At 43.9% G+C, this 24,266-nt stretch overlaps 1 protein-coding gene across 5 annotated transcripts in view; it reads right to left on the reverse strand.

The window, feature by feature from the left end:
* The window catches only part of GRIA1 (glutamate ionotropic receptor AMPA type subunit 1), a 181,365-nt gene that overhangs the window by 29,800 nt on the left and 127,299 nt on the right, over positions 1-24,266 (reverse strand). For 4 of the 5 annotated variants that reach the window (XM_069029136.1, XM_069029140.1, XM_069029137.1 and 1 more), the window contains 6 exons: positions 14,163-14,324; positions 12,962-13,129; positions 7,611-7,715; positions 5,400-5,510; positions 4,224-4,430; positions 2,724-3,094 (listed from right to left, as the gene is read on the reverse strand). In XM_069029136.1, the coding sequence (XP_068885237.1) occupies positions 2,724-3,094; positions 4,224-4,430; positions 5,400-5,510; positions 7,611-7,715; positions 12,962-13,129; positions 14,163-14,324 (1,124 nt within the window). The remainder of the gene's footprint in view (positions 1-2,723; positions 3,095-4,223; positions 4,431-5,399; positions 5,511-7,610; positions 7,716-12,961; positions 13,130-14,162; positions 14,325-24,266) is intronic. The other variant, XM_069029139.1, reaches the window with a different exon arrangement.

The following is a 24,266-nucleotide window of genomic DNA, read 5'->3' on the forward strand; positions in this document are numbered from 1 at the left end:
TGTTCCACAGCCAGTGGGGCCACTGGTCAGTGATGGTGCAGAAGGTGGACCACACACTCTGGTGGGAAATGCCCAAGAGCTCACAGCCTCCTTGGGTGGAAGCCATGCATCCACCATCGAGTCATTCCCTTTATGGATTCGGAGGGATGGATTCCTTGCTCCTGCTCATGCTTCAGCATCCAAGGGCACAACACAGACTGGCACCAGCTCCAGCTGGGATTCTCCAAGACTGGCTACTGCCTGCCCTTTGTCACATTCATCCTGTCGACACCTAGACACGAAGGCTTCAGAGCTTCAAGGTCACCAGTTGACCACCTCCAAAGAGGCTATGAGCAGGTAACCCACAGCTCTGCTCTCTCCTGGCCATCCACAGATCACCAAATTCACAGTGTGTCTTTAAAATCCTTCGTAGGTTGTCCCCAGCATACTTGAAAGCATGTTTAAAGCCCTGCCTAGTAAGAGTGTCCTTAAAAAGGACAACACTTTCCTTCAAAATCAAATTTTTGTCTCTTTGGGGGATTGAAGTTCCCTGGGGACTGGTCTGAGACTGTGGAATGCACATTTACAAGAGCAAGTTACTGCTGCAAACCCCACCACCCGCTGTGCTGAGTGATGTGTCTGCGGTTTTGATCTTACTCTTTTTGTAATGATAAATACATAGTGGCAGATGCACTTAAAACAAGCACACTCTGGAAAAAAAAACAAACCTCCAGACAAATTTCCCCTGCTTCTTTCAAAAAAAAAAAAACCTGAAATAAACAACCCAAAACCTCTACGAAAACAAAATACACCCCTGCACTTGCTCCTTTCTGCTGGGGAGAGAATGATGGAACAGATGTATAACAGAAGCTATTTATGATGGTTAATGCATTACTGGGGAGATGCTGAGAGATAGTAGTGATAAGTTTAGAAGCATAGGAAACATAGGAAATATATTAGAATAGAGCAGATATCCCCACCTGCCCACAATGTCATTCTACCAAGTGTTCATTTCTAAATGATGTGCCACAGAAATCCTGCACTGGGTTCGTATGAAAAATACATGTGAAATACAGAGTGTGCTCAGAGCCCTTCTGCACAACAATATCCTACAGAAATTCTCACTCTTCTGCTTCCTGCTTGCTTTCACACTGCACAGAAATGTCCCTCTCCCCTTACAACCGTCTCAAGGAGCTGTACTCAGAGTACTGAGAGTTATAATAATTCCCGTATTTAATTTTTAAATTTTTATCATCTTGCCAATAGCTGTAGCAGTCAGAAACTGCTCTTGTGTTCCATGGGAAAATATTGGTTTAAATGAAATTGTAATTTTCATTATCAGGATGATTAAATCAACGACATTAAAATAACAATGACAGAATCATTCTCATTTCCCATTCCAAAGCAAAATAAAACAACACTTTGAAATGGTGATTCAAAGCATGTTATTTAGCTAGAGCAAATCTTGTTAGCTGAATCAAACCCACTGATCTTTCCCTGACACTTTTCATTAAAGATGTTACCAAATTTGCTGTTATTCAAAGCCTCAGCTTTTCACCTCTCCATGCTCCTCCTTGGATCAGAAACCACCTATTGAAATGACCCCAAAGGAAGACATTCCCTTTCCTAAATAACAATAATGACGATAAGAACAACAATGAGAATAAAATCACAATAACCTGATCCTAACGCACGGGGCTGGTTACAAGACTGCAATAAAGTTGAAATTCCCTCTGCTGGGAAGGCTTTCTGAATTCTCTGCCTGGCCTCCAAATAACCAATGATCAGATAATAAAACATATTCATAAAGGCTGTCACTATCAAAGTGCCCTGCAGGCTGTTATTTCCCTGTTAACACAAGCTCATTAACATTTGGATAAATTGGCATCTGATAGCTAACAAGCTGGTGCCCAGTCTTCCCTGCCATCCCAGGGGAGCTGTGCTGAGCTGCACGGAGTTACGTCCACTTGTTGATAGAACTGTGCCTCCTTCTCATCCCCTGAGCTTTGATGACACCACAGCAGGCTGGAAATCAACCTCTGCCTACTTCCTTCACCCCTAAGATGGGTATTTCTGGATGAAACTTCCTTTGAAGAGAAGGGAGACAAAGCCCCCAAAAGGAAGAAAAATTATCTAAGTAAATCACAATAGTCTGTCACCAAGAAGTCCCTTTAGGAATACTTTGGGTGTTGGGTCCTACTGAACTTTCAGGCAGCAGGACTACTGGCTGAAATGGGAAGCAGGATGAAACTTGGTCTTTCTCTAACCTTTCTAAAGGCCAGTAAGAATTAAGCCACTCATTGTGCTCCATAATGTTTGACACAGACCATATAACCTTTCACTGGGCACCTACTGTATTATTTCTCCCTACTTTGCTTGAAGTTTTCATCTTCCCTGTAATGCTAGAATCATCTTATTTCTACTAGCAAGAAAATAAATGACTGACAAAATTTGATTGCAATTGGGTGGCTTTAGAAAAGCTTGTTATAATTTCTGTAAATTCCCTCCAAAGAACTCCCCAAAGATAAATTTAAATGGTGCTTTCATGGTGTCAAGTTTGAGGTTCCAAGTTCACAGCTGTGAGACCTGTGAACCTTTGGATCCTTTCTGAGTCTGTAACTGATTCACAAAACTACACTATGGTTCAGGAAGGGAGATCAAAGTAGAACCTGCTCAGCTTCAAAGCACGCAGAAAGATTAAACCACACGAACTGGAAGAAGGTTCACTGGGAAAGGCAACCCACCTTGGAGAAATATCACATCCTTGCTGCATGAAAGCTCCCAGGGAGAACCAGAGGCTGTTGAATATTCCAAACTCATTTGTCTGGTCATTGGCTGGCTGGTCCCGTCCTTCCTCGAACTCCTCAGTGTGCCACTCGTAAGGGCTGAAGCGGCTCACCAGGAAGAGGACAACACTCACTCCAATGTAGGCGAAAACAATGCACATCCATATCTCGTAAGCCAAAGGATCCAGAAAGGAAAAAACTCCTGGTTTGGACTTTTGAGGTTTTTTTATCATTATTGATATACCTAAACTCATGAATGGTTTGGAAAAGTCTATCACTTCTTCTCGAACCAGGGTGATGGTTAATGGTGCCACGGCCACATCCGCCCTCTGAAAAGGAGACAGAAAAGAGATTTGCAGACTGAGAATAAAATATATCTACTAACTGCAGTGTACTATCCTTTGATCTCTGTTTAACCTCGTTATCTCAGAAGAAATCAGACAAAACTAATTCCAAGAAAAAGGTTAAAAAGGAGAAGCCCATAATATTGGTGGATTATTTCCATTTTATCGCTACTGATTACCAGATCTGTTTTGAAATCACAGCGCTTTCTTTTTGCAGCCGCCCAGCTCTTCTCATCTGATTTATCCACTGATGTCACAGTCTGATGAAGATGATTTTCTCTAAAAGAGTTTTATCATCCAGACATCAAAAGAGGCAAGGAAAGGCCAATCTCCTGAAAAAGGATGTCAGGATGTTTACTTCCATCAGGAACTGTTTTTTGATTGCATAGCTGATGCAGGAGAAGCGGAAAAATGTTCCAGCAACATTGATGTACACTCTCCACTAATTTTGCAATCCATCTTGAAAATGGAGAGGGAGATTGAAATGGCTGGCAGCATTTACAGTGGAGCTACCATCAGGAGACAGATCATCCCTGCTCCAACACAGTGTCACAGCGACCTGGGAACGGATGCTCCCTGCATGCTTTCCCTGGGAATGGGAAAATTACACCCCTCTGTCTGAGGGATGACCTAAGCATCACAGAGTATGAGCTACCAGGCCAAACCAGGTTTAGAAGTATAGGGTGCAGGTGTACATTCCTGGTGATGGAAATGAGTGGCTGGACAGAAAGTAATCTTGTCCTACCATTCACCACTCATGTGCTGAGTGTTCGAAATCTTTTTCTTTTTTCATCCTGTCATTATCATGCAAATATAAAATAGAGTAAAATTTGGAGATTCTGCCCATGGGAAAGTATGACCTTTCAATACTTGTTCTTCTAAAAATGTAAAGAAAAAGAATCTTGGAACTGTTGAAAGGAAACGTTTTGACATTTCCATAGGCACAGAATATGCTGTCTCTCCCTAAATTAAAACATTTCACTTGGGCTGATTGTTTGAGCTGCAGTCCTCCAGAGAGCTCAGGCTGACAGAGGGCAGGACTCCTTCTAACTCTGGCGCTTGAACGTGTTCCCAGGTAGAGCTAAACGTCTTCGGGACAAGGTGGGAAACTCACCCCATAAACGAGTTCTCCCACCATGCCGTTCCAGGTTTTGGTGTCGGGGTCCCGGGCTCCGTACTTGCCGTCGCGGACGATCTCCAGCCGGTAGTGGTAGCCCACGTGCTTGGCGATCTCGGCGGCCAGCTCCACGCAGTAGCCTTCGTACCGCTCGTTGCCCTCAAACTGGTTGGCGTTCTTCTTGAGCATCACATACGGGTCCTCCTGGCACACAGAAGAGAAACATTGAGCCCCACTCCACATCCTGGAGGCACACACCAGCTCTAGCCCAGCGTCTGCTCCCCCTGCAAAGCTCTAGCTTTGTGTCCCTGTGGCAAGGGACACAGCCAACACACTGTGGGTTTATTCTAGAAGGTACAAAGTGTGATTTTTTTCTATTGTGGTATATTCTTTTTATTCATGCAGGATCTGTGCGCAGCTCCTGCAGTGATGGACCTGAGGAGAATGGAGTAGCTTGCAGGATGTGGGCAACAAACCTTTCAGTGTAGTTCTGCAAGGGGTATTTAGGATATCTGAGCTGTGAATTTTTAAAGACATGCCTGCCTGTGTGGGCACAGGAAGAATCAAATCTGCTGGACAGGAGAGAGCCTTAAGGTGTTTAACTCAGTTTGGGTATTGTGTCTTCTCTGCAGACTCCCAGTAAGCAATCAACAAATTAGTAACATTTCTTGTTGCTGCAGGGTACGTGTACACAATGACACAATACATGATACCCCACATTATGGGGTACCTATTATTCCTTCATGATTATAGTGGAGATTTGCTTTTAAAGCAATGATTCAGCCTCTCTGAACAAAACAGCTTATCCTTCCCAAAACTGCAGCCCCCATTCTGTGGGATAAGTACAAAGCACAGGTACAATGTTCCTAATTTACCTGTGTTGATGCCTCTACTCTCTTGTCATAATCTTTTGTATTTTCTACACTTAAGCATGAGAGCTCTTTAATACCTACTTAATTATCCACAGCAATTTTCAGATACCTTTATGGAGCTGGCAGGAAACAGTAAGTGCTATTATTATTATTATTACTATTATTGTTATTGTTATTATTATTATTATTGCTATTATAAAAATGATATAATACAAAGAAGGGCACTTGAGTGGGAAGAGGGAGCCTGCACATCAGGGAGATGGGGGAGAGGGAGAGCTGGGATGGAAGTCATGGCACTTACTAGGATCGTTGTGACTATGTAGGTCCTGTTCTGGAGGCTCGTAGACTCGTTGCCACTTTGAGTATCTACGGCTATTGGCACAAGCTTCTCATCTTCATTCCAATAGCCAATCTGCCCAATGCAAAACCAGGATTTAATATGTCTTTGGAATATTAACCAAGATACAGTAGAAGGGCCATCCAAGTTGGATCAGCCTTCTCTGCATGTTCATACCCAGCCAGAGATCTCCTCTCCTTTTTCTTCATGTCTTTTGTGAGGGGGACAGGGAAATTCCCTTCCCACTGTGCTTCCAGCCTGAAAATAATAATGTGCATGATGTGCTACAGTAGCACAGTGTTTGTATGCACATAAAAACATTTATCACATTGTTCTGGTGATTATTGCCATTCCTACGATGAGAGTTCACACTTTCCCCATGTGACTTCCAAAAATTATTCTAATGGTGAACTTGCCTGCTGCATGGGCAGGTTCTAGAGGGTGATGAAAAGTTATCCTGTAGCTGAAAGCCTGCATGAATATAGAACTGATTCTTGAGACATCTTGAGACAACAGAACAAAAAATCAAGTCAGAAAAAAACCCCAATCCTCTGCCAGTGTCAAAAAGTTTGAGGTTATGAATAAACTGAACACATGTAATGGGAATAACTCTCAGGTTAAATTCTGCTTAATAATGATCAGGGATTTGGGCTGATCCATCACTCCTTGCAGGTAAAGCAGAGTGCCACTGAATATCTCTAGGAAGATCATGGTTGAGGTTATCCACTTTGAGAGCTTGATTTTATAAGAGGTTTTCCATCACCTCATGTAAGTATGAAGCTGCCCGAGCTCTGCTCATATGAAAGCAATTTCTTATCACAGTAAATGAGAAAGGGTATTAACCAGGGCATGACCAGGAGCCTGCTAATGGCAGATTAGAGATCACAACAGCTGAGGAGAAAAAAGTCTATGCAGGCCTCTAATCCCTCTTCATTGCACAGATAAAAAGAACAGAGAGTGAGGAAAGAGCTCCCAAAGCTCTGCCCTACAGCAACAAAAGTGGAGACGTGGGTGTTTGCTTTGCACCTCCAACCTGGTGGATCTAAAACACAATATGCATCATGGCAGTGATGTACATGTCTTCCAAACAATATTATTTCTGACAGTAAGTACATAGAAAAATCAAGACATTCAGCCACTCAATTTCCTCTCCTCTAGACTCTCTCCAGGCTGCCAACTTATCAAAGTTCAGAAACCCAAACTGGACATGATGTTGCCTTGGTCCTCTTATGAATACTTTGTAGTGGAGGAAGAGTGCTTTGTATGTCTTCAAAATGACATTTCTATTATTTGTCAAAGAAAATTTGCCCTTTTCCACTGGACTGTGGGGGCCTTTGATCTCACACCTGCTGCTCTCAGGTGTAAGTATAAATTTGAGACAGGGGCTGTAAATATGGAACTTTCATTGTTTACATTTTTCTTAGTTTCAAACAAGTTTTTTATCTTTCAGGGGACTGAGGAGATGCAGAGAATGCCCCATTCCAAAAAAATGTAGTAGCTCCCCTTTATCAAGAAATAACTGAGTTATTCTCTGTTCTTCAAATACATGGTATCTAAAGTGGGACATAAGCACCCAGAGTCAGGTTTTCAAAAGGATTAGTGTTTCAAGGGCTTGGCATCTCTGAACAAGGCCAGATTTTTCAAAGAGCCTGGGATACAGAAAGGGATCAAGACTTCAGAAGAGCACAAAGGTCTGTGTAGCTATTGGGACGTGGCTAGTGGTAAAGCTTTTGTCACTTCAAGGAGAGCAGAATTAGGTCAGCATAGAGGGTTCACTTACAATGGTTAGGGCAAACAGCTTCTGCCTGACTCTGCCTTTGTTTATCCTTGGAAAAGTGGGAGGGCAAAGCCAGGCTGTCCTGTAGCTGGGCCTGCACCAATGCACTGTGCCAACAGCAAAGGTGAGCTGACCAAGTTTTACCATCCTGGAAAATCTTTGCCACACCTGAAATGCTCTTGTTGCTCTTGATAACACCTTCCAAATGTTGTATTTTTTTAGCAATGTACCACGAGCCCTCCCTAGAGCTTGGCTTTACTCATGCCTAGAGCTGGGAACGCACTTGTTGTGACTCCACAAACATTCATGAGCAGGAATGCCTGTGGAGACCCAGCCACACTGCCACTCAAACATGGGCTGGAACCTGACACAGGATGTTGGGTCACACTCTGCTTTACCTTTCTGATCCCATCGTGTTTCATCTCAATCACATGGAGGGTGTAGTTGGTCCTGCGTCCTTTCTCGTTAAACTGAACGTTGCCAGACAATCCTTCAAAACGGACCTTAAATACATAAATATCAATGAAGACAGCAAATTGGTCAGCTTGTCATGAAGCAGGGATTCAGCAGCACTGAGAGGGGAGGGGAAGAAGGGTTGCAAGTGCAGTCATTACTCTCAATTCCATGCAGGGGAGACAGCACATCTGCCTGAAACTGGGATTCCACTAAGGCTCGCTCTCCAGCATGCCTGGCTATGGTGAAACATAGATTTAGAAGAAACATAAAAATTTTAGTTATAGGCTAGCTGTGTTGAAATTAGTTAGGATAGGAAGGAATTTGGACCCAGCTAGAATTAATTAAAATAGTTAAGAGAGCTGGAGCTGAAATGGGTTTTAAGATGTTAGTAACTGATTACCAGATAAGTGATGATCTGTCATTTGTATGTTTGCTTAGCTGTGCTTAGAACAAGGAATAGAAGCATTGCTAAGTTGGTGTAGGGAGCAAGGACAATTACCAATTTCCTCCCTTGGTGGGAACCCGTTCAAAAGTCACACAAGAGGAAACTTAGAGGTCACTAAAGTAATTAGGATTGTTAAAGTTCAGAGAGGCAAAAAGGTCAAAATGAGGAAGATGAGTTACTTCATCTTTTTTGGGACCACTGACCCAATTCAAGACCACCAACTCCATTCAGGACACACACTACGCATGCTTAATGACATTTAAGCTCATTTCCATACGAAGAGGAGAATGGGAGGTGTTAGCGTTATGAATATGCATTTGTATTTTGGATATTCATAATATTTGGAAATAAAAAGTGTCGTGTTTGCTTGGATTGGGGCCCTGCATCTTAGGGAGCTATCCCACGCAGTGCCTGGTGCCAAATAAAACATACACTTTCTAACTCTAAACTGTTAGAGAGTTTTTGTCCATCTCAGTTGGATATCGATATTAGATTGATATTCATATTTTGGTAAATCACTGGCACAGCCATCCTCTTAACTAACTCATTTAAAAACCCTTTCTCTGAAAGCTCAGTGGTTTAAAACTTAGCCTGAGAGCTGGATCCCCAGTTTGAGGCCATCACCTCCTGGGATGTGACAGTGAGCTAAATCAGCTCTGAACGCCTTGAGTTTGTGGGGTTTGGTATTTTCTAAATCGGACCTGTAGTCAGGGTTTGGTAAAGAATTTGTCAGTTCAAATCAGGAACTGTAAATCAGGAGGAAATATGAAACCATGGCCCTAGCACCCAGCTGTCATCTTTTGATAGAGAGGAGTCTATAAGTTATCAAACAAATTTAATTACCTCTGCACCAGATTAATAAAATCCAACAATTTAGTATTGACATTTGCATAGGAAGCTTTGAGCCATAAATCTCTGCTGATAACACTGCTGAGCTGAAGTGATGCTCACATCACATCCCACATCCTGAACTTCTCTTTGCTGCAAAAGTGCCCAGACTGGAATGGAGAAGGGCTGCTGACTGGAATCACATACTGTCTGGGGACCAGGCAGTGGGGACCAGGAACATGGGAAAAAGAATGCAGATTTGGGTTTCTATGGAGACCACCCAGAGAAGTGCTCATGCCACTGGGTTAGGAATTAAAGGTTTATTCTCTGCCTTTCCACTTGCTTTGGACAAACCTCTTGTCCCTGCAACTGAAGTCTTCCCACATGCAGAATGGGAATAGGTATTGAACAGCCTTTTTAAATACTCTGAGATCCTCAGAGTAAAGACCCATGGTGAAGAAATGAGGCTGCATCATTACAGAGGAAATCTGTTGTTAATCTGCTTAAACCATGTTTGTTTTCCAGCTGTTATAACAAAGATTTGTCATGAAAATGAACATCTGCCAGCATTTTCTGAAGCTCTTTCAAACCAAGAGGTATTCCTGGTGACATTTGGATAAACATGCTTTTCCCTTTTCACAAGACACAACATGCCCATAAAAAATAGATGTGCTGAAAAAGCACCATTGTGTTAAGCACTCCCAAGCCTGCTTTTTTTCACGTCTCCTTTGGTTTTCTTTTCAGGTTCTGACCGATTCTGAAGCTCAGGTCACAGGTGCTTGTGCTTTGTAGCTTTGTATGCACTAAAAGGCAGGTTTACAGCATCAATTTCTTCTCTCTGAGTGAATGAAATCTTAATCCTGTGATATCCACGTGGCACTGAAACGGCAAAAAGGATCTCTGCTATCCATGCTGCAGGATGCAGGAAAACTTCTCTGTCACTCACCATCCTCTGATGGTAAATGCAAAATGCAAAAATGCAATGCAAAATACAGTTAGGACTGACTTCAACAGTGCTGAGCACCAGTCAAGTCAACTGGAGACATGGAGCACTTAAGCACATTTGTGTGTAAGACATGGATGGGCATGTGGCTCTTTGCTGGGACATCTGGAGCAGAAGGATGCTGTTGTGGCCTTCTGTTTTACAGGGTTAGTCAGCAGTTAGGGACTAGCTTTCTGCTTATTAGATGTGCTGATCACATTAAGATAAAAAAAGAATTTGTTTAAAATTATCATAACCTTTTAAAGTACAATTGAAACCTTAGTGTAGTGGTTTTAAGCAATATTTTGTGGGCCTTTTCCTGCAAAAAAAAAAAAAGAAAAAAGGTAATTATCTTTAATAAAAACATACATTCTCCTGAAACATGCCAGATTTCTGCTTTTAAAAAAATGAAGAATGCTTCATATTTCTTTTCATCTTTGTTCCTGCCATCCATGACTCCTTGTTAGGAGGTTGTAGTGAAGTGGGGCGTCAGTCTATTCCCCCAGACAGGACAACAGGACAAGAGGAAATGGCCTCAAGTTGTGTCAGGCGAAGTTTAGATTGGATATTAGGAAAAAATTCTTCACCAAAAGAGTTGACAAGCATTGGAATGGGCTGCCTAGGGAAGCAAGTGGTGGAGTCACCATTTCTGGAGGGATTGAAAAGATGTGAGGATGTGGCAGTGCTGGGGACATGGTTTAGTGAACTTAGAAATGCTGGGATAATGTTTGGACTCAATGGTCTTAGATATTCCAACCTAAATGTGCTTATGATTCTGTGGTTCCTTCCTACACAGGAATAAGGCAACTTGAGAGCTTATTCCAGACATTTGAGTAGAAGCAAGCAGAGAAACCTTTTGTTTTCAAAAAGCTTATAAAATTTTGGGCATTAACAAATGGAAGGTGAAGAGAAAGCACACTGTGGACAGCTGTAGAATTGCTCTAATTGTCAAGTCTTTACAGAAAGGATAACTCAAACCTTCAATCTTATCATAAATTATTCTATTTCCATCTGCCTCTTTCTTGCTACATTGCTAAATACTGGAAGATTATCGAATTCATAGTTAAATTTTTGCTAGGAGGCTTCTTGCCCTGCCTGTTTCAGCATCTTTTATTTTGACCATCACATCTGAACTGGTCAAGCCTTTTTAAAATTATTATTTTTCAGCTGTAAAGAAGCAACTTTTGCAAATGTGTCTTTATGCTCTTCGCCCAAAGTCACTCCAGCTGAAAACTTAAGACTTTTGAAATTGTTTTAATGAAAATATAAGGAAACTTCAGAGGAGATTTTCCAATACACACACAAAATTTTTATTTTCTAGCTGTCTAATTTTGATATCTTATTCTCATAAATTCAATAAAGGAAAATGCTGGAGCAGCTATTGCTCATCAGAAGACTTCCAAGTATTTCATGTTTATTAGGTAACCTATCTCCCTAATGCATCAGGGAGGCTGATTTTATTATAAGGGCTTGGAGAAGCTGTGACAGTGATTTGCCCAAGGTCATGCAGAAAGTCAGTGACAGGCTTGGGAACAAATTGAATCCAAGCAATAAAATCAAATCAGATGCAAGATTTGGTTTTAAAGGAATTGTTGTTTACCAGTAAGCCAAAACCAAATCAAAACAAAATACTTGAGGAACTTTATATATGATACAAATTAACCACATAAATGTTATTTTTCTTGCCTTCTTTACATTTAAAGAAAGAAGATGGGATAAGCTATATTTGGATAACACTGAACTAGCAGTATTTGCAAGGAATCCATCTATTTCTGTCAGGAAAAGAAGGAAAAGTACTAGAAATGAATGTCAGTCTTGAAATTTAATGAAATTTTAAAATATTCTACCTTGGTAAGTCTTTGATAAGAGTGTATTATTTTGCTCTCTTTCTGTAATTTTCACATCATGTTTTTGTTTACTCAAAAATCTAAATTTTGTGCAGGACGAAAAAAGCAAGACTATCAGATTTGAGGAATAAACTATCTAAATGGCTGCTCTTAAGACTTTTATGAATCCTCACAGTATGAAACAAGCGATAATCTGCACTTTGAGAACATTTTGGTGACAGCCAATACATAAGGCAAAATTCACATGCACTCATTAGCAGGCTGGAACTGAAGCTAAGTTCACAGAGAGTCAAATAATCTGCAAAAAATACGGTCTGAGAAGGTCTGTGTCTTCGGGAGGGGAAGATAAAATAGGAACCCTTGATTTTATGGGATAATATTTTGGCTTTTCCATCCCATAATGACAGAAGTTAAAACGGGCAAGGACCAGGAGAACACTTTGCTGGATGCACCCCACAGCTTTTCAGACCTGTCTCTGCTCTGGAAGGATCAGTTCCTCATCCCAAGGGATTTGTGTCGGTGCTTCTGCCACTGCCCACCCGTCCTCCCCTGCCCTCAGGCTGTGCTCAGCCATGCTCTCAGCACACACAAGTGTCCTGGGTTGCAGTGTATTCTATTTCCATCCTCATGAGCTGTGGAAATCAGGTCGGGCAGTGTTTCCTTGCCTCCTCCCCCCAGACTATCTTGCTGTTAATGGCCCATCATTGTCCTGCTGCATGACTCCCAGATAACTCCCTCCGGACTATCTTCTGTTAATGAGCCTAATCAACACTTGGCCTCATGACTCATTACCCCATTGTGAGATGCTCCACCCAGAGGGAGGAACCAAGCATCCCATCCTGGATATAATCTGGGACTCTGAACACCAGAGACACTCTTTCCACTGGATTTCCAGAGGACAGGAGCTACACAGGCACCACTGGACTTTCTGAGGAAGAACAGACCTTTTTTTTCCTCTACAGGATCACCACTTCAGAGGACTGCAACCACCATTCTACCAGACTGCTACCATCACCCTGCCTAACAGGGACTCAGGTTGTATCTTGACTCTGTCAGTTTGAACCAGTGTTTTCTTTTAGTCTTTCTTTTTTCCCTTTCCTTTAATTTTCCCCATTAAATTGTTATTCTGACTTGGTGCCTCCCACTGGTTTGTTTTCAAACTAGTACTACAAGCCAGCCTGGGTTCCAAACCTGCTGCAGGGCTCTCTGGATGTCGATGCCTTGTCCCCAGGGCACGGCGGGGTTGGCGAGGCAGTCGCCGGCGTTGCCGCGGCGGGAGATGTCGATGCGCTGCCGCCGGAGGTTCTGGAAGGCCTCGGCCATCACCCGCACCCCGTCGTACGTGAGGGCCGACGTGTACTGGAAAGAGAAATGTAACCCAGGGTAATTTTTCAGATGACCTGCTCTGTCTTCATCGTCCTGTCTATGAAGTTTCAGCAGCATCTTGCTCCCTGTAATCTCCACTGCCCTGTTGACTCCTAAAAGTTGAAACCAGCTTTCGCAGCTGGGAGACGAAGGAGAAGCTCTCCTGATTTCACTCCCTGAAGAAGAATCAGCCCTAAAAGTCATTCACCTGTTACAAGTCTTTGAGTTTAATTAGAAGCATTGACCTGAACTTTTAAAGAATACATTATCCTGTGTGAATGTGAGCTACGTGAAATCAAGAAACAAGGGACTTTTTCTGATCATGGATGGAGACCAGAAAATTCCATCTCAGTTGGCAAGAATTCTGCAAAAGATAAGTTTATTCAAGCAGAAACTCATACAGAAACCAGTGCAAAACTCTTGGCAAGAACCATTAGCATTAACTCTTTTTTTTATGATTTAGTTGTTTTCAACTTTCCTAAACTAATTCCAAAGTTAACATTTCTATTGCAGAGTGTTTGTCACAAATGAATTCATTTTCAAATATTAAAGAGAAAAAAACAACCTCTCCCTCCACCCATCCCTCTACAGCTTCAGGGCCTTCTGTGTTAGGAACTAAAATACTTTTCCCTTCTGTTGTACACACTGATTTGAAATGCTCAAAAAGAACATCTGGAAAGACTTTGTTATTACTGGATGTCTTGTAAACAAGCCAAAGGTTAAGGACTTAATAAGGCTTTTTGTTTTTTATATACTGAACATTATGAAATATTTAATTCTTAGCTTTGAGGGGGTAAAAATTCGCAGACCAAGTGAATACATTGAATTGTGTATTTCTTAGGAGGCAGTAACTGCAGCCTGGTAAAATTCAGGCAACATTAAGGCACCTGGAACAGGTAATGTTCATAATTATATTGAGAGTTTCTCAAGTGAGAATAAAGAGCCATGTGTGATCACAAAGAGGTGAGCATAACTTGAACTGAGCCAGATGGCCCCAAATTTAATGGTTTTTTTTTATACCACTTGCCTTTGGCCTCTTCCAGTCCACACGTGGATGCTCTCTGGCATCATTATTCCTCCACTGTTGCATGATCCTGGCAGGAACAGTATCTGTGTAATTCACCAACTGGAAGCCAGTGACATTGGCTCCACTCTCCCTGAATTTGGTCAGGTCAATGTCCATGAATCCCTGGTACAGGAGAGAAAGAGGAGAAGTTCATCAGAGAAAGACATCTCTGGGTGGGTAAGAGGAATTCTGCCTATGTATGGATGTGGCAGACAGCTCAGGAAAAATATCCTCCCTCTGGAAGGAAATGTCCGACTCAAGAGAGGAACCAGTTCCCTGACCATGGTGTGAATTTGCTTTTCTCACAGACTCTGAGCTGGCCATATCCTGCAGTTACCACCCAGGGAGACAAAGAACCATATTAACAACAGCTCACTTGCAAGAAAGCTAGCAGAGTATTGGAAAAATGTATCCTGAATAATGCTGGATGAAATGAACAAAATTTGTAAAACACATTAGAAAGTATTTGTCACCCAGCTCTAAATTTTATACAGAATTGTTCACCCAGCCCTAACTTTTATAGACTCGGTCACCACTGGATAGGTGGTGATCTTTTCAAATCCCAGTTTCTAGGGAAAAACAAATCCTGAACAACAAACTTTCAGCAGATCAGGAAGGAAGTGGTTGGTCAGCTTGTTAAAGGAGTCTTGCTATTAGAAAAGCCAGTTTATAGAATTTGCTAATTTGGGAGAAAAAAAGGTGCTTTTTTAGACTTCAGGTTACTAATGAAATACATTTTTTTCATTTCCTCATTGTTCTTGTCTACCTCTTGCTCGCTGCATGAGATGAGCATGTGTGCAAATACATGTGTGTATTGATTGGGGCAGCATTGCAGAATCAGTCACCCCCTTGAGTCAGAGGTGAAAAATTAATTAGAGACATAGTGCAATACAGAGAAAGGGGTCATTTCTTGGTGTCCCAGCTTCCATCCCAACCCTGCAGCACTGCTGCTGTGCAGAACTGTTCACTGTGGCTCCTTGCAGAGGTGCTTGGATGGGGGCTGTGCCCTCCCACTGTGTGTGGGACAGGCTGAGGTCTGGTGCTTTTTTTCTTTAGGAATACAAGCACAAGAGATGCAGTCAATTATTTGCACTGGCACCACCAGCAACCTTAATGCATGAGGGGAGATGAATGGGAGGACTGCCACAATGCAATCACTTGAGCAGCAGAGGAGCTGGTTTGAGCTCTGCCTTCTCCCTGCCCTGCTGCTGGGTGTTCTCTGTGGGCTCCTCCTCAGCCTTCCCCTGGGTTTCTCTCCTTTGCTTGTTCTCAGACACACCGTGATGGTGTGAGCTAAAAAAGCCAAGTTGCATCATTTCCAGGAAACACCAATCAGGTTCCCAAAATGATGCTCTCTGTTCACAGGCTGAGGGAGCCAATTAGCTGATCAACTTCCAAAGTCAGGATTGAACCATTAGATGTAAACCTGTTTTGGGAACAGACCTTGCCAGGAAAAGACTAAATTGCCCTCTCACATCAGCGTCAGACTGAGGGAGTCATAAGTGACTCAAAAACCACTTTAAAGTCTTTCACACTTTTTCTTCCAGCATTTTGCAGGCAATTTGGCATCCACTTACAAGGCTGAGGATGGGATACTGGTGTGCAGATGCTCTAAATAGATGGCTTGTTTTGCCTCAAAGTACAGTGATTTAGGTTAAGAGAAAAAAAGTGATATTTTGTGTGTACATACTCCTCAGAATGCTGGTTAAACCCACATCAATCTTGTTTGTAATTGCTGGCGTGGGGGTTTCAGAAAGCCAGAGCTGTGATTAATGAACAGGAAATGCAGCAGGATAATTGTCCCTGACATCTTAATGCGTTTCAGGCCAAGTGGTTTTTGACACATAGAGCTCCTAAGGTTCAGGAAGAGGGACCTCACAGGTTGCCAACTGGTTATTCATGGCTAGGACCAAATTACTCTGGCATTTTGCTCCTGGGAGGTACTCAGGGGAAAAAGATCTGTCAAAAGAAGTTATTGCAGAGTAATTTGAAGTTTGTGCAAGCAGCTCCTCTTTGGGAGACCTACAAAGGCATGAAGAAAAGTCCAAGTTCACTGCAGAGTATGAATAAGCTGTCTGGTGTATTAAGCCCCCTCAGAATGCAGATTTAAAGAGGAAAAGTCAAAAAAAAATGTTATGACAGCAGTGATGAGACAGTACTGGTTGAAACCACTGGATTTTACTGTTTTCCCCAAACAAAACCATTCTGAAACTGAAGCAAATATTCAACAATATTCACTGGGATTCATCTTGCATAAAATTTTAAAATAATCTGAATAGATGAAAGGAATTATTTCTTCCTGAAGATTGTACTAATTTTTCACCACTGATTTTTGACATCATTTAGGTTCTTTAAAAAGTGTGGAGACCTCTGAAGATTTTCCAATCATTTAAGGCAGTTGGGACCATAGAGGACATCATTAACCTTGAAGACATCTTTGCATTTTGGCTGCTATCAATGGCTGAAATAATTGTTTTCACCTGTTATCCCTCTTCCACATGCCCCATTACAAGGACATCATAGGAATGCTCCTAATTACAAAGGAATTTTAATCACCACACCACTGAAATCTGCTCAGAGCAGGTCTGGGGAACATGAGAGCCAATGAACAGGGAAATCCAGAAGTCAAAATATTTTAGAAAATAATTCCCAGAGCAGGTGAATTCTTGCTAGCAAACATATAAACAAAAAGCCATCAAATGTTATACAAACTGGTTTTGAAAATGCTTCTATTGACAAAGTGGCAGCAGGAATTCAATATGCTTATGTGCCCTTCTGGAATATCAGTCAGTGCTTGTAGGAAACAGGAGAACAGGAGAATTACAGTATTTGCAACTAAAGAAATCATCAATCATCTGTCACTTTGTACTAACTATAGACACATATTGCAAAAAAAAAAAAAAAAAAAGATATTTTATTTAGTTTTCAACTGGCCATATTTGGGAAACAGAAAATAAATTCTTAAAACTTGGCTAAGGAAAGAGTGGAACCCATGACTGAGGGGCAGCAGCTGTGCTTTTGCAGCAATATGTTTAGCATCAACCAGTTTGGGAAAGAACTAGCCCAGAAATGCTTCTCTCTATCACCCAACCAAGCACAGCAAGAAGTGAACAGTGCTGGAAGGATGCGCTCCATGTGGTCCCATGGAAGTGATCAAACGGTTTTGAAACTGTTTCTAAAATTTGCCAAGGAATACTGGAAAAAACCCACTCTGCAGCCATGTCTGGAGCACAGGTCAGGGAAATGAGCTGAGTCCCTGGAACGTGGCTGTACGTGACTTGCTTCAAGCTCTTGACACCTGAAGCATTTGGGATGTAGCTGTTGGACATGCAGGCATCAGGCTTCACCTCCCCACACAGCACTGACCATCCCCTGGGGAGGAAGAGGAGCAATAAGGGAACTCACACTCCAGTCTCCCTGGAAGAGCAGCCCCAGAGGGCCCCAGAGGCAGCGCAGAGCAGCAGGGCCAGGGCCAGGATGTACTGCAGGGGAGACAACACTCCTGCAGGCACAGCTATCCCTGGGAGCCATCACAACCAGGCTGCAAGGGACACCCCATCAGCCACCCTACGGCAGCATCAGCTGTCCCTTTGACTTAAATTCACTTCACAAAACCACCTCAGCAAATCAGAGAATGTGGCCTCCAGCCTTGTACATGCCTGGAAAACGCCTGGCTCTCTCCAAATGCCACAGAATGAGCAGGCTGACAATAAACCACAAAAAATCTGGTCCCATCGTGCTGATGGGCTGAGGCAGCTCCCTCCTCCAGCCTGCTCTGACTCACAGCATCTGCATCACACTGTTCCAGCAGCAGTCAGGCTGGGTTCAAAGGAGGGAACTTGCTCTTTAGCCCATACCATGGGCTCCTCTCTGCATTTATGAACCTCACAGAGCAATTATGTGCAGCGTGCTGCTGTGAGGAAATAATATGGGCAGCTATTACAGACCTTTGTGGCTTCAAATAGAAAACAGTACTGGAAACGGGTTTTTCCTCCTTGTGCTTTCCTTGATGCATTTGCTCTTTATGCTGTTCTTAAACTGAAAGCAGTTTTCAGCCAAAGGTTGTTTTACTGTCCCATTTGCTGCCTTGGTTGCTGGGAGAGGAATCAGCAGGTCACACATTTATATTCCTCTCCACTGCTTGTGGGCTCAATCATCAAAGGAAATGCATAATGCAGGAAGACTGATGACTTGAAATGGGCCTCATGAATCCATCTTGATTAAGTGGTCCACGAATGATCTGCCTTGAAAAGAAAGTCCCTCCAGAAATGAACCAGCTCCTAATTTATACCCTGGACACTGTGAGGAGCCAGAACACTGAGTGGGCAGTGCAGGCAGCTAGCTCCCAATGTAGGGAAAACCTCATCCCTTTGTGCATCCCTCCTCAAACCTGCCAGCATCACTGACTTCCCTGCATCTCTCCTTCCACCCTCATGTTTCATTGCCTCACCGTCCTAAACCTCTGCCTCCCTCTGCACACTGATGGCACTTGGTGGCACAGCTGCTTGTGGGACACGGTCCCAGCCCACGGGAATGCACCCAGACATCGAGAGGCAGCCAGCCACTGCCCCACACTTCCAGATTCTCTTTGTACTTCACTGAGCTCACATTAATTGCTGGCCCTTTCCCTGCAGGTGCCTCCTGTGGTGCCTTTGAAGCTGCAGGAGCAGGAGCACGGGCTGAGCTCTGGGCAGGCTGTGGCTTAGCAGCTCAAAACCACCCCGCAGCCCAGTGGAAAACCTCCCTGCCTGTGCTCCAAGCCTCCTCTTTTCCTGGGAGAAAGGATGTTAGAGAGTCTCCTTGAAGACAGACACGTTTCTGAGAAACAGTGTTGTTTTCTCTCCTCCTGCTGCATCTTCTGAGCTCTCCAGTTCTCTCCCTGAGCCTGGCAAACTCAGTTTTGAATGAGGAGAGGGAAAAACACCCCTTTCTCTTGAATTGCCTGGAGAAGGTTTGTTGGCTGAAGCTAACAGAGTCCCCTCATCCCAGGGAGGAGCATTATGTTTTTTAAGTCCCTTTCTGCCTAGGATGAAGAGACTAGAGTCTGCTTTTTCTTTTCTTTAATAGGTTGCACACTGAAATACTCCTTTTCAAGCCAAAAGCATTTAAACAATTCATCCTGAGCTTGGGTGGGTGCCACAGAAACCTGTGGCAGCATCGGGAAACTGGCCCAGCTCTGTTTAAATGCATGACTTGTAATGACAGACTACTTCCTCGTAGCAGATTTTATGATTATAAGAAACTTTGCAAAGCAAAATTTTTGCTTCTGAATGGCTGTAGATCAGCTGAGTGAATACAAAGTGGCTCCTGTCATTCCAAAGTACGCCAGTGACTTACTGTAGGGAGCAAGAAATCGAGTGTTTCCAGACAGAGCATCTCTAATATACCAAATTATCTTCAAGCTTGACTTCTCCAGTGAAGCATCATTCCTCACTCCCATCACTGTGTATTAATAAGGAGGGTTATGTCAAAAAAGAGCCCATCTGCTCCAGTCTCATTCCAGTGTGCCTTCCAATGGGAGAGGGCTTTTTCTCCTCTGCAGAGTTATTAATATGTCAAGTCCCATTGTGGCAGCAAAACTTGTGAGCCCTCACTGTAACTCAGAAGCAAGTGAAGAAAGGGAAAAGAAAGACAGGAGAATGGGAAACTATCAGACAGCTCCCCAACCCTGCAGCTCGATGAGAGTGTTTTGTCCTGACTATAGATACAACACAAACCGAGTGAGGTGAGAATCCAGACTTCAAGAACAAGGGATGGGAGATGAACAGCAACTTTTCCTTGGTGCAGCTCTGCAGATTTTCTTTGTGATATTATTTGCCCAGTCCTGCAGCTGCAGCACATTCTGGATATAAATGACCATACACATCTTGTCAGAAGGCTCAGTCCAGGCAGGGGAAGAGATGTTCTAGGTGGATGTTTGTGCATTAGAGAGCTTTCAGCGCATAAACTGATTTAAAGGTTTGGGAAATGTGCCGTGCAGTGGCAGATGCCATGAATTCAATCAAAGATATGATTAAGGGATGACCTGATCACCGTTTACAAGCACCAAAACATCGGTAATGGAATATTTTGTCTAGCAAACAGAAGCATAAATCTGGTGGAGGAAGCTGAAGCTAAGCATGTTCTGACTAGAAAACAGTGCAAATGAAGTCACCATGAGGCAGATTCTATGGATTTACACATCACCACTTGCCACTTGAGCTGGGGTAATGGATTAGGAGACTGAAAATGGCTGAGGAAACCTGTGAGTTTAACACCATTTTGCTGAAATTTAAGCAAACACTATTTTCCTTCCAATAGCTGTAATATAACCTGTCAATTACTCACCTGATGCTCTGATTTTTTTAAGCCACAGTAAGTCACTCATGTTTTTGAGCCCTCATTAACTATTGCAAAAATCCTCCCAAGGTTGCTGTTCATATTCTCCTGTGTGGGCAATTTTTGTATCAAACCAGATAATTTTCTCATGCATGAGACGCTCTAGTTCAAGCAAAAATTAATTCAGGGCACTGCTGTGTCTTCTACTACCAGTAATTCAGATGAGATAATGTTATATGGGGTTCTTCTGCTTGATAATTTTTGAATTGGGACAGAAAAGCTGTTTGGAAGTGAAATGCAGAAGTTTCACTGATATGTTATATTGTCTTTCTCTGCACAGAAAACGAATTTGTCTCGTGAGCCCACTTGCAACAACCTCTCAGGAGGAAGAGAGTTCTAACAGGCATAATTTTAGAACCTTAAAATAACTTAGGACATCTTTTTCCAATATAAAAACATAATTTTTGCAAGACCAGGCATCTTGAGATCTTGCCAGGACAAGGAGATGCTGTACACATCCTTCTGGAAACTCCACAAAACAGGATATCAAATCAGTGAGTGATGCACACCTGAGCATTGCTGACCTTGTTTGTGCCACCAGTCAGCAGCACTTCAGGGGCCAGGAGAGAGCATTAACAACCGAGGGGGACTCAGATAAACATGGCAGCTTTCAAGGTGATGGGAGACAGAACCACAGCATTTTAGCTCCAGGGAATGGAGCCATCAACATCTGGCCAGTGCCACAGGTCACACTGTGCTGGGCAGTGCCACAGGTCACACTGTGCTGGGCAGTGCCACGGGTGTCACTGTGCTGGGCAGTGCCACAGGTCACACTGTGCTGGGGCAGTGCCACGGGTGTCCCTGTGCTGGGGCAGTGCCACGGGTGTCACTGTGCTGGGCAGTGCCACAGGTCACACTGTGCTGGGGCAGTGCCACAGGTCACACTGTGCTGGGGCAGTGCCACGGGTGTCACTGTGCTGGGCAGTGCCACAGGTCACACTGTGCTGGGCAGTGCCACAGGTCACACTGTGCTGGGGCAGTGCCACGGGTGTCCCTGTGCTGGGGCAGTGCCACGGGTGTCACTGGGCTGGGCAGTGCCACAGGTCACACTGTGCTGGGCAGTGCCACGGGTGTCACTGTGCTGGGCAGTGCCACAGGTCACACTGTGCTGGGCAGTGCCACGGGTGTCACTGTGCTGGGCAGTGCCACAGGTCACACTGTGCTGGGCAGTGCCACGGGTGTCCCTGTGCTGGGGCAGTGCCACGGGTGTCACTGTGCTGGGCAGTGCCACAGGTCACACTGTGCTGGGCAGTGCCACAGGTCACACTGTGCTGGGCAGTGCCACGGGTGTCACTGGGCTGGGCAGTGCCACAGGTCACACTGTGCTGGGCAGTGCCACGGGTGTCACTGTGCTGGGGCAGTGCCACAGGTCACACTGTGCTGGGCAGTGCCACAGGTGTCCCTGTGCTGGGCAGTGCCACAGGTCACATTGTGCTGGGCAGTGCCACGGGTGTCACTGTGCTGGGCAGTGCCACAGGTCACACTGTGCTGGGCAGTGCCACAGGTCACACTGTGCTGGGCAATGCCATGGGTGTCACTGTGCTGGGGCAGTGCCACGGGTGTCACTGTGCTGGGCAGGCACAGCCCTTGCTTGGGCAGCACAGACCCTCCCCACACAGCCACAGCACGTGCTGCAGGTGTGTGTGTCCTGCACTGCTTTAGGGGAGCTGCTCTCTGCCTGTGGCTGGCCAGTTCAGGAGGGTTTCTCTTCACTCTCTGCACCTGGTGTTGGTCTCACACCGCTGAGTCTCAGCCCTGCTGGTGCAGAAGTTCTTCCTTCTGTGTTTTGTCTACAAAAAATCAAAGCTGCCCATCCAACCCAGAGGTCAGAACTGGATCAACCCAGCACATCTGTGTGACTCCTGCACAGGCCACTCTGCTGACAAAGCTGTTGAGCTGGGGGAAATGATGCCAAATGATATTTGCTTTTTTTCTTTTATGTGTTCTCCACAGCCTATTGCTGTATCCGTGGCTAGTTTTCCCAGTACTTTTCCCTACTTTTTCCCTAGGCAGAAAGACAAAACACATTCCAAAGACCCAATCCTGTCTTGGTCCTTTCTGGGAAAAAACAGCTCTTCAAGATGCATTTTCATAAACTAAGTTTAGTTCCCATCTGAGGGGGGGTGGGATTTAGAGAAGGTTGAACCAGGGGAAATTGCATCACCTCTTTTGCTCCTAATTGGTGATTTTTGTCAATTATGCTAATTTGCTAAACTTATAACACTGTATTCACCCTGTAGGGGTGGGCTTTTGTGGACATTTTCCATATCTGCCCCTGGATAAATAAAAATCAACCTTTACATTACCTCCTATACTAATACTATCTCAAAAGTGTGTTGTTTTATTTCTAGGTTCCTTAAGGCATCACTGGTAACCTCCACCAGCAGCACAACTGCCAGCAAAGGGAAACTGTCCCTGGCCTAACTCAGTGCTGACACAGGCTGATGTAGAATGGCACAGGGAACAGTGCTTACCTTTGCTAATCAACACCGTTTTTATCTTTACTTTTCCCTGCTACCCCTGCCATCAGCAATCTCATACACTTATCTATTCATCTTCAAATAAAAGAGCATTTGCTGAAAGAACAACCTGGACTAATGCATCAGGAAAGAAAAAAGAGGCTAAAACACTGCATGTGGCAGCTGTCTTTCATACTTTCCCTTTAAAGACAGGTCACACGAATGTCACTTATTTAATGACAAAGATTTTTCTCTGCCCAAGAGAGCTGGTGCTCTCCCACTACTGACAGTAGTCAGCTCACATCCATGGCGTAGGACAAACAGATCCACAAAGCCAAGGTTATGGGCAAAACGCCTGAACATCAAAAGAAAGGAATCCCAGAAGTTTCTAAGCTTGTTCCTCTGATAGTATTGACTGTATTTTTTTTCCCTTTGTGGTTGCTAGAACTGATGATCTCAAAGGCTGAGAACAAAGCTTAGAAAAATAAGACTCACAAAAACAAACACTTCTTAAAGTTGCCAAATCTCTTTGAGTTCCAGAGGGGAAGAGAGGGAAAGAGAGAGAGAGATGACTGCAAACCTCCAGTGCCAGTGCACCTGACAAATATCCAGGTTAGCTCTGGTAAAAGCTAACTGGGTAACTCTGATGAGTACTGGTTGAAGACCAGGATTTCATCAGTGTGCAAAAGCCATGAACAGTGCCAAATTTGGCTCAAGGCGAGGCAGGGATGCTGACAGAAACCCTTTCCCTGACAGGAATGTGGCAGTCAAACCTTTGTGGGATGGGCAGGGGTGGGCAGACAAGACAGGTTGTGTCTTTAGCAGGCATAGCAGGTTGAGAGAAGGATGTTTGCCCACAGCCTAAGGTGCAGAATGGTTTCATTTTGTTTGTGAACACAGAAATAATATTGTCTCACCTCGGCAACAGCAATTTCACTGAAAAAGAAAGCTGTTCCTGCTAGGAAATACCAGCTTTGACTTGCTGCTGTCAAATTCTGCTCAGTACTTTACTACAGCTCACCCAGAGCAACTGCTGGGCAAACACACAGCAAGGTTAGTGCAAGGCAGTGCCTCTTTGCTCATGGATTGGCTGTGGCCAGGCAGGGAATTCCTCCATTCCAAAATGTGCCTATGGATGATTTTTTTTAGACCTTATTCAGCCTGTGTTTTGCATTCATGATGGAGCACCAGTTTGAAGCTGCTGCAACTGGGCAGTGGTGTGCTGCTG

This window comes from Aphelocoma coerulescens, chromosome 13, assembly GCF_041296385.1.
Source record: "Aphelocoma coerulescens isolate FSJ_1873_10779 chromosome 13, UR_Acoe_1.0, whole genome shotgun sequence".
Taxonomy (NCBI): domain Eukaryota; kingdom Metazoa; phylum Chordata; class Aves; order Passeriformes; family Corvidae; genus Aphelocoma; species Aphelocoma coerulescens.